This window comes from Vidua chalybeata, chromosome 34, assembly GCF_026979565.1.
Source record: "Vidua chalybeata isolate OUT-0048 chromosome 34, bVidCha1 merged haplotype, whole genome shotgun sequence".
Taxonomy (NCBI): domain Eukaryota; kingdom Metazoa; phylum Chordata; class Aves; order Passeriformes; family Viduidae; genus Vidua; species Vidua chalybeata.
In genome coordinates, this window is record NC_071563.1 from 665,423 (window position 1) to 674,559 (window position 9,137).

Below are 9,137 nucleotides of genomic sequence, written 5' to 3' on the forward strand. Positions count from 1 at the left end.
GGTTTGGGTTCAATTTGTGGGGTTTGGGTTCAATTTGTGGGGTTTGGGTTTTTTGTGGGATTTTGGGCTCATTTTGTGGGGCTTGAGGTTTTTTTTTGTGGGGTTTGGATTCAATTTATGGGGTTTTGGGTTTTCTGTGGGTTTTGGTTCATTTTGTGGGGTTTTGAGGTTTTTTGTGGGGTTTGGGTTCATTTTATGGGATTTGGGTGCCTTTTGTGAGGTTTTGGGTTTTCTGTGGGATTTTGGGGTCATTTTGTGGGATTTGGGTTCCTTTTGTGAGGTTTTGGGTTTTCTGTGGGATTTTGGGTTCATTTTATGGGGTTTTGGGTTCATTTTGTGGGGTTTTGGGGTTTTTTGTGGGGTTTGGGTTCAATTTGTGGGGTTTGGGTTTTTTGTGGGATTTTGGGTTCATTTTGTGGGGTTTGGATTCAATTTATGGGGTTTTGGGTTTTCTGTGGGTTTTGGTTCATTTTATGGGGTTTTGGGGTTTTTGTGGGATTTTGGGGTCATTTTGTGGGATTTGGGTTCAATTTATGGGGTTTTGGGTTTTCTGAGGGGTTTGCTTTCATTTTCTGGGGTTTGAGCTTTTTTTTTTGTGGGGTTTGGGTTAATTTTGTGGGGTTTTGTGATTTCTTTGGGATTTTGGTTCATTTTATGGGATTTGGGTTCCTTTTGTGAGGTTTTGGGTTTTCTGTGGGATTTTGGGGTCATTTTGTGGGATTTGGGTTCAATTTATGGGGTTTTGGGTTTTCTGTGGGTTTTGGTTCATTTTGTGGGGTTTTGGGGTTTTTTGTGGGGTTTGGGTTCATTTTATGGGATTTGGGTTCCTTTTGTGAGGTTTTGGGTTTTCTGTGGGATTTTGGGGTCAGTTTGTGGGATTTGGGTTCATTTTATGGGGTTTTGGGTTTTCTGTGGGATTTTGGGGTCATTTTATGGGGTTTTGGGTTTTCTGTGGGATTTTGGGTTCATTTTGTGGGGTTTTGGGTTTTTTTGGTGGGGTTTGGATTAATTTATGGGGTTTCAGTTCATTTTGTGGGGTTTTGGTTCCTTTTGTGGGGTTTGGGTTCGTTTCGTGGGGTTTGGGATTTTTTGTGGGATTTTGGGGACATTTTGTGGGGTTTTGGTTCATTTTGAAGGATTTTGGGTTCATTTTGTGGGGTTTTTGTTCATTTTGTGGGGTTTGGGTTCATTTTATGGGATTTTGGTTCATTTTGTGGGATTTGGGGTTCATTTTATGGGATTTTGGTTCATTTTGTGGGGTTTGGGGTTCATTTTATGGGATTTTGGTTCATTTTGGGCGATATTTTGGGGTCTCCCAGTGATTTTTGGGTGTTCTGGCTCATTTTTGGACGTCACCCCTTAAAAAACAAAAAGATTTTTTTCAAACCTCGCCCTGGGAAAAGCAGAAATTCCTGAATTCCCCCAAAAATCGCTGATTTCTTGGGGCCGTTTTGGGGTTTTTTGACCTTTTCAAGCCTCAAATTTAAAAAAAAAAAACCCAAAAAGCGAAGTGAAAAATCCCCAAAAAGCGGAAAAATCCCCCAGAAAATCCCACTTCTGCTTTTGGGGTTTTTTTTTTTGCATTTTTGACGTTTTTCCTGGGAGGTTTTTGGGGCGGTTTTGGGGCTCAAATCACTCGAAAAACACCAAAATCGGCCGAGGAACCCCAAAAAAATCGGATTTTTCCTGGGAACGGGAGCGCAGGTGAGGGGGGGACCCCAAAAATCGGATTTGGGGAGCCACAAAATGGGGATTTGGGGAGGAAAACCCCCAAAATTTGGAGTTTTGGGTTTGGGGAACCCCAAAATTTGGAGCCAGGGAGCCCCAAAAATGTGAATTTGGGGAGGGGAAAACCCCAAAATTGGGATTTGGGAGGGGAAATCCCAAAATTTGAAGGGAGGGAGGAACAAAAAATGGGATTTTGGGAAAAAGAGACCCCAAAAATGTGAATTTTGGGCAAAAGGGACCCTAAAATTGGGATTTTGGGGAAAAAGGGGACCCCAAATTTGGAGGTTGGGAATCCCAAGATGTGATTTTGGGGAGGGGGAAACCCCAAAATTTGAAGGGACGGGGGAACAAAAAATTGGGATTTTGGGTAAAAGGACCCCAAAAATGTGAATTTTGGGCAAAAGGGCCCCCAAAATTGGGATTGGAGGGGGAACCCCAAAATTGGAAGGGACGAAGGAATAAAAAATGTGAATTTTGGGCAAAAGGGACCCCAAAATTGGGATTTTGGGAGGGGAAACCCCAAAATTGGAAGGAGGGGACCCAAAAATGTGAATTTGGGGATGGGGAACCCCAAAATTTGAAGGGAGGGAGGCACAAAAAATTGGGATTTTGGGGAAAAGAGACCCCAAAAATGTGAATTTTGGGCAAAAGGGGACCCCAAATTTGGAGCTTGGGAATCCCAAAATGAATTTGGGGATGGGAAACCCCAAAATTTGAAAGGAGGGAGGCACAAAAAAAAAGGGATTTTGGGAAAAAGGGACCCCAAAATTTGGATTTGGGAGGGGAAATCCCGAAATTTGAAGGGAGGGAGGAACAAAAAATGGGATTTTGGGGAAAAGGGACCCCAAAAATGTGAATTTTGGGCAAAAGGGACCCCAAAAATGTGAATTTTGGGCAAAAGGGGCCCTAAAATTGGGATTTTGGGGAAAAAGGGGACCCCAAATTTGGAGGTTGGGAATCCCAAGATGTGATTTTGGGGAGGGGGAAACCCCAAAATTTGAAGGGAGGGGGGAACAAAAAATGTGAATTTTGGGCAAAAGGGACTCCAAAAATTGGGATTTTGGGTAGGAAAACCCCAAAATTTGAAGGGAGGGAGGAACAAAAAATGGGATTTTGGGCAAAAGGGACCCCAAAAATGTGAATTTTGGGAGGGGAAACCCCAAAATTGGAAGGAGGGGACCCAAAAATGTGAATTTGGGGATGGGGAACCCCAAAATTTGAAGGGAGGGAGGAACAAAAAATGGGATTTTGGGGAAAAAAGGACCCCAAAAATGTGAATTTTGGGGAAAAGGGACCCTAAAATTGGGATTTTTTGGGAAGGGGAGCCCCAAAATTTGAAGGGAGGGGAGCCCCAAAAATGTGAATTTTGGGAGAAGGGACCCCAAAAATTAAAGGGGGGAACCCAAAAATGTGAATTTTGAGAAAGGGGACCCCAAATGTGGAGCTTGGGAATCCCAAAAATGTGAATTTGGGGAGGGGAAAACCCCAAAATTTGGATCTGGGAACGCCCCAAAATTCAGATTTTAGGGTAAAATCCCCAAAATTGGAGCTGGGAATTGGGGAGGGGCCAAAATTTGGAGTTTTGGGTTTGGGGAACCCCAAAATTCGGAGCCAGGGAGCCCCAAAAATGTGAATTTGGGAGGGAAAATCCCAAAATTTGAAGGGAGGGAGGCAAAAAAATTGGGATTTTGGGGAAAAGAGACCCCAAAAATGTGAATTTTGGGGAAAAGGGGACCCCAAATTTGGAGGTTGGGAATCCCAAAATGAATTTGGGGAGGGGGAAACCCCAAAATTTGAAAGGAGGGAGTCACCAAAAAAAAGGGATTTTGGGAAAAAGGGACCCCAAAATTTGGATTTGGGAGGGGAAATCCCGAAATTTGAAGGGAGGGAGGAACAAAAAATGGGATTTTGGGGAAAAGGGACCCCAAAAATGTGAATTTTGGGCAAAAGGGACCCCAAAAATGTGAATTTTGGGCAAAAGGGCCCCTAAAATTGGGATTTTGGGTAGGAAAACCCCAAAATATGAAGGGAGGGAGGAACAAAAAATGGGGATTTTGGGCAAAAGGGACCCCAAAAATGTGAATTTTGGGCAAAAGGGACCCCAAAAATGTGAATTTTGGGCAAAAGGGACCCCAAAAATGTGAATTTTGGGAAAAGGGGGCCCTAAAATTGGGATTTTGGAGGAGAATTCCGGAATTTGCGCAGCCTCCGGAGCGATGGCGCCGCTCCAGGTACGGTCGGAGCCCCGGGGAAGCTTTGGGGGATTTTCGGGTTTTTTTTTTTTTGGGATGGGGAAAAAATCCAAAATAAAAAGGGAAATGTTGTAGTGGATTGTGGAATGATTGAATTCCTGCGTTTGGAATTTTGGATTTTTGGAATTTTGAATTTTAAAAGTTGTCGAATTTCTCATTTTAAAATTCTTTAAATTTTTAATTCTTTACCATTTGAACATTCCAGCGTTTTATATTTTGAAAGTTTTAAATTTGTAGTTTTTAAATTTTTAATGATTTCATTTTAATGGTTTCGATTTTTCACGTTTTAATGTTGAATGCTTTCTTTTTAATAAATTCATTTTATATTTTAAAATGTTTGATTTTTAATATTTTCATATTTTGATTTCTAATTTTTTTATTTTAAATGTCCTAATTTTAAAATGTTTAATCGATTAAGTTTTCACTTTAAGGTTTAATTTTTAATGTTTAAATTGTTAATTATTTGATTATTTACTTATTTAATTATGAATTATTATTAAAAATTAAAATTTTTAACTTCTACTTTTTTAATGTTTTGATTTTTGATTTTTTTATTATTTAATATTTTAATTTTTATTTTATATTTAATTTTTAATGTTTTTTAATTTTAATTTTAATTTTAATTTTTAATTTTATGTTTAATTTTTAATGGGTTTTTTAATTTTAATTTTAATTTTAATTTTTAATTTTATGTTTAATTTTTAATGGGTTTTTAATTTTAATTTTAATTTTAATTTTTAATTTTATATTTAATTTTTAATGTTTTTTAATTTTAATTTTTTTTATTTTAAATTTTTTAATTTTTACTTTTTAATTTTTAAAAAATTTTAACTTTTTTAATTTAAAATTTTTAATTTTTCAATTTTTATTTTATTTTACTTTATTTTATTTCATTAATTTTTAACAAAAATTCCCTGAACTCGGGGAACTTCGGGGTCGGGTTTGGGGTCGGGTTTGGGGTCGGGTTTTTGGGGTCAGATTTGGGGTCGGGTTTGGGGTCAGGTTTGGGGTCGGGTTTGGGGTCGGATTTGGGGTCGGGTTTGGGGTCGGGTTTGGGGTCGGGTTTGGGGTCGGATTTGGGGTCGGGTTTGGGGTCGGGTTTGGGGTCAGGTTTGGGGTCAGGTTTGGGTCGGGTTTAGGGTCGGGTTTAGGGTCGCGTTTGGGGTCAGGATTTGGGGTCGTTTTTGGGGTCGGGTTTAGGGTCAGGATTTAGGGTCGGGTTTGGGGTCGGGTTTGGGGTCGGGTTTGGGGTCAGGATTTGGGGTCAGGATTTGGGGTCGGGTTTTTGGGGTCAGGTTTGGGGTCGGGTTTGGGGTCGGGTTTAGGGTCAGGATTTAGGGTCGGGTTTGGGGTCAGGATTTGGGGTCAGGATTTGGGGTCGGGTTTGGGGTCAGGATTTGGGGTCGGGTTTGGGGTTGGGTTTGGGGTCGGGTTTGGGGTCAGGTTTGGGGTCGGGTTTGGGGTCAGGATTTGGGGTCAGGATTTGGGGTCGGGTTTTTGGGGTTGGGTTTGGGGTCGGGTTTGGGGTCGGGTTTAGGGTCAGGATTTAGGGTCGGGTTTGGGGTCGGGTTTAGGGTCGGGTTTGGGGTCAGGATTTGGGGTCAGGATTTGGGGTCGGTTTTGGGGTCGGGTTTAGGGTCAGGATTTAGGGTCGGGTTTGGGGTCGGGTTTGGGGTCGGGTTTGGGGTCAGGATTTGGGGTCAGGATTTAGGGTCGGGTTTGGGGTCGGGTTTGGGGTTGGGTTTGGGGTCAGGATTTGGGGTCGGGTTTAGGGTCAGGATTTAGGGTCGGGTTTGGGGTCGGGTTTAGGGTCGGGTTTAGGGTCGGGTTTGGGGTCAGGATTTGGGGTCAGGATTTGGGGTCGGGTTTGGGGTCAGGATTTGGGGTCGGGTTTGGGGTCAGGTTTGGGGTCGGGTTTGGGGTCAGGATTTGGGGTCAGGATTTGGGGTCGGGTTTTTGGGGTCGGGTTTGGGGTCGGGTTTGGGGTCGGGTTTAGGGTCGGGTTTAGGGTCGGGTTTGGGGTCAGGATTTGGGGTCAGGATTTGGGGTCGGGTTTGGGGTCGGGTTTGGGGTCGGATTTGGGGTCGGGTTTGGGGTCGGGTTTGGGGTCAGGATTTGGGGTCAGGATTTGGGGTCAGGATTTGGGGTCGGGTTTGGGGTCGGGTTTGGGGTCGGATTTGGGGTCGGGTTTGGGGTCAGGATTTGGGGTCAGGATTTGGGGTCGGGTTTGGGGTCAGGTTTGGGCGGGGGCAGTGACGGCCCCGGCTCCCCCAGGCGCTGCTGCTGCTGCTGCTGCTCGGCGCGGGGGTCCCGGGGGTCCCAGGGGTCCCGGGGGTTTCGGGAATTTCGGAAACTTCCGGAATTCCAGCGGTGCCGGCCCCGGGAATGAACCGCGAGGAGCTCCCCGGTGAGTCCCGGCCTGGAGCCCATCCCAGTATGGCCCAGTATGGCCCAGTATGGCCCGGTATGGACCGGTATGGATCAGTATGGACCAGTATGGACCAGTGTGGACCAGTATGGACCAGTATGGACCAGTGTGGACCAGTATGGCCCAGTATGGACCAGTATGGCCCAGTATGGACCAGTATGGACCAGTGTGGACCAGTATGGACCAGTATGGCCCAGTATGGCCCAGTATGGCCCAGTATGGACCAGTATGGACCAGTGTGGACCAGTATGGCCCAGTATGGACCAGTATGGACCAGTATGGCCCAGTATGGCCCAGTCCCTCCCAGTCCTTCCCAGTTCATCCCAGTCCATCCCAATCCTGTCCCAGTCCATCCCAATCCTGTCCCAGTCCATCCCAATCCTGTCCCAGTCCATCCCAGTCCATCCCAGTCCATCCCAGTCCACCCCAGTCCATCCCACTCCATTCCAGCTCCCTCCCGGCCCCTTCCCCGCCGCCGTCGCTCCGTGGCCGCCCCGTCCTGGCTGCGCTGGGTCCCGTTCCGCGGCCGCATCCCGGCCGACGCCGTGTCCAGCCGCAACGGCCGCTCGGGCCGCCTGGAGTTCGTCTGCTCCACGGCCGCCCGCGGCTGCAACCTGGGCGCCTTCGACCCCGCGCGCGGCGCCTTCTGCTCCTTCGCGTGGGCTGAGCGGGAGCTGCGCAGCGCCGACTTCCAGCTGCTGCTCAACCCCGGCGGCTTCGAGGCGCTCGACTGGGTGGATGCGTCCTTCGGCAGCGCCCCCGAGGGCGCCGTGGAGGGATGTCCCCTCAGCGACCTCTTCGTGGGCCGCAGCCCGGACGGGCTGGGCAAGGCGTCCAGGGAGCAGGAGGCGCTCTTCGTGGCCGTGGACGGCGAGGAGGTTTGGTACAAGTGGTACCAGGTGCTGGTGGTGCGCCAGGGCGCCGCCGGCGTCGCCATCGCCGACGTGTCCTACAACGGCAGCGCGGCGCTGGAGAGCGCCCGGGACGCGGAGCTGGCCGAGGTGCTGGCGAGGAACGACGGCTGCGAGGCGGCCGAGAGATCCGTCACCTTGGAGGAGGCCACCGAGGTGGAGCACGGCTGGAGCGCCGAGCTGCCGGCGCTGGCGGCCGCCCGCGGCGTGCTCCGGGCGGCCCCGCTGCTCCCGTCCGAGCGGGGCGGGTGGCACCGGGGCAATGTCACCGCCGTGCCGTGGGCGGGCGGCGCCAGCGTCGCCGAGTTCGCGCGGCGGAGCCACGAGGCGCGGCGGGAGATCCCGGCGCGCTCCGAGTGCGCCGTGGTTCTCCGCGGGCTCCGCCGGGAGATCCGCGTCCCCTTCTCGGCCCGGCTGACCAGGGAGTTCCGCTCCGGCCCCCCGCACCGCGCGGTCATCGCCGGCTGGGCGCGGAGCCGCGCGGTCACCGACGTCCGCGCCGGCCTCGAGCGCTGCCGCCCGCTCGCCGAGCTCCCGCCGTGCCCCAGCTGAGGATGAATCCATGGAATTCCGCGTTTCCCCCCCCCCACCACCAAAACAAAAAAGTCCCCGAAATCCATGGGAACGCTGGGCCGCGGCGCGGCTCTTCCGTGCTTTCGGCTTTTGCGGCATAAACTTCACCCCGAAACGCGGGGAAATGGCGTTGTGCGGAAAAGTTTCCTTTTTTTCTCCCCGAAAATCCAACAGCACCACCAGGGAACTCAGGAAAACCCTCGGGATTTGGGGATTTTTTTTTCTGAAACCCAAGAAAACCCTTGGGATTTTGGTGGGTTTTTTTCTGAAACCCAGGAAAACCCTTTGGGTTTTGGGATTTTTTTCTCTGAAACCCAAGAAAAACCTTTGAGTTTTGGAGACTTTTTTTCCTGAAACACAGGAAAACTCTCAGGATTTGGGGATTTTTTTCTCTGAAACCCAGGAAAACCCTTTGGGTTTTGGGATTTTTTTCTCTGAAACCCAGGAAAACCTTTGAGTTTTGGTTGTTTTTTTATGGATTTTCTCCTTTTATTTTGGCTTTTCTCCTGTATTTTTGGTTTTTCTCCCGTATTTTTGGTTTTTCTCCTTCTATTTTGGTTTTTCTCCTTCTATTTTGGTTTTTCTCCTGTATTTTTGGTTTTTCTCCCGTATTTTTGGTTTTTCTCCTTCTATTTTGGTTTTTCTCCTGCATTTTTGTTTTTTCTCCCATATTTTTGGTTCTTCTCCCTTATTTCTGGTTCTCTTGGCAGAACCTCCATCCCTGTCCAAATGCTGGGAAAGGTGGCATTTCCCATCCGATTTTCCCATTTTCTGCCAAAAAAAGGGATTTTGGAAGCGAAGGAAAAATGGGGAAAAAAGCCAAAAAAAAAAGGAATGCAAAGGGATCTTGGGGTGGGGTGTCCCTGGGGAACTCGGGAGGGGAAAAAATCCCAAAATTCAAGGAAAAACTCCAATTGCAAGGCCGTGGGGTGGGGGGATGGCCAGGATTTTGGGGGGGGGGTCCTGGATTGGGGAGATCTTCGGGACAATCCAGGCTTGGGTAGGAGGGAGGGGTTGGGGGTCCTGGAATTCTGAGGGGGTCCAGGGAGCTGGGAGGGAGGGAGGGAGGGATCTGGGGAGACCCCAAATTGGGGGGAAGCAGGAATTTGGGGGTACCCTGAATTTCCTGGGAGGGGGAAGAAGGGATTTGGGGAAATTTCTTGGGGAAATGGGATCATGGAGCCACCGGGTCATGGGGGACGTCCCACCACCCCTATGGGATCTCCGGGAGCAGGGAATGGGATC

General features: G+C 48.5%; 1 protein-coding gene across 2 annotated transcripts; it reads left to right on the forward strand.

The window, feature by feature from the left end:
- Positions 1-80: 80 nt before the first annotated feature.
- LOC128802174 (natterin-3-like) lies at positions 81-8,021 on the forward strand. Of its 2 annotated transcripts, XM_053968417.1 has the most exons (4): positions 81-1,704; positions 3,886-3,959; positions 6,255-6,387; positions 6,859-8,021. In XM_053968417.1, exons 2-4 carry the CDS (start codon positions 3,945-3,947, stop codon positions 7,869-7,871), a joined length of 1,161 nt encoding a protein of 386 aa, XP_053824392.1. In that variant the 5' UTR covers positions 81-1,704; positions 3,886-3,944; the 3' UTR covers positions 7,872-8,021. The 2 variants fall into 2 exon arrangements, with proteins under 2 accessions (XP_053824392.1, XP_053824393.1); XM_053968418.1 differs by lacking the exon at positions 81-1,704 and having other exon boundaries at positions 2,041-3,959.
- Positions 8,022-9,137: the final 1,116 nt, after the last annotated feature.

Coding starts and splice junctions, on each gene's coding strand:
- LOC128802174 (XM_053968417.1), top strand. Junction 6,388..6,858: donor GAACCGCGAGGAGCTCCCCG/GTGAGTCCCGGC, acceptor ACTCCATTCCAG/CTCCCTCCCGGCCCCTTCCC.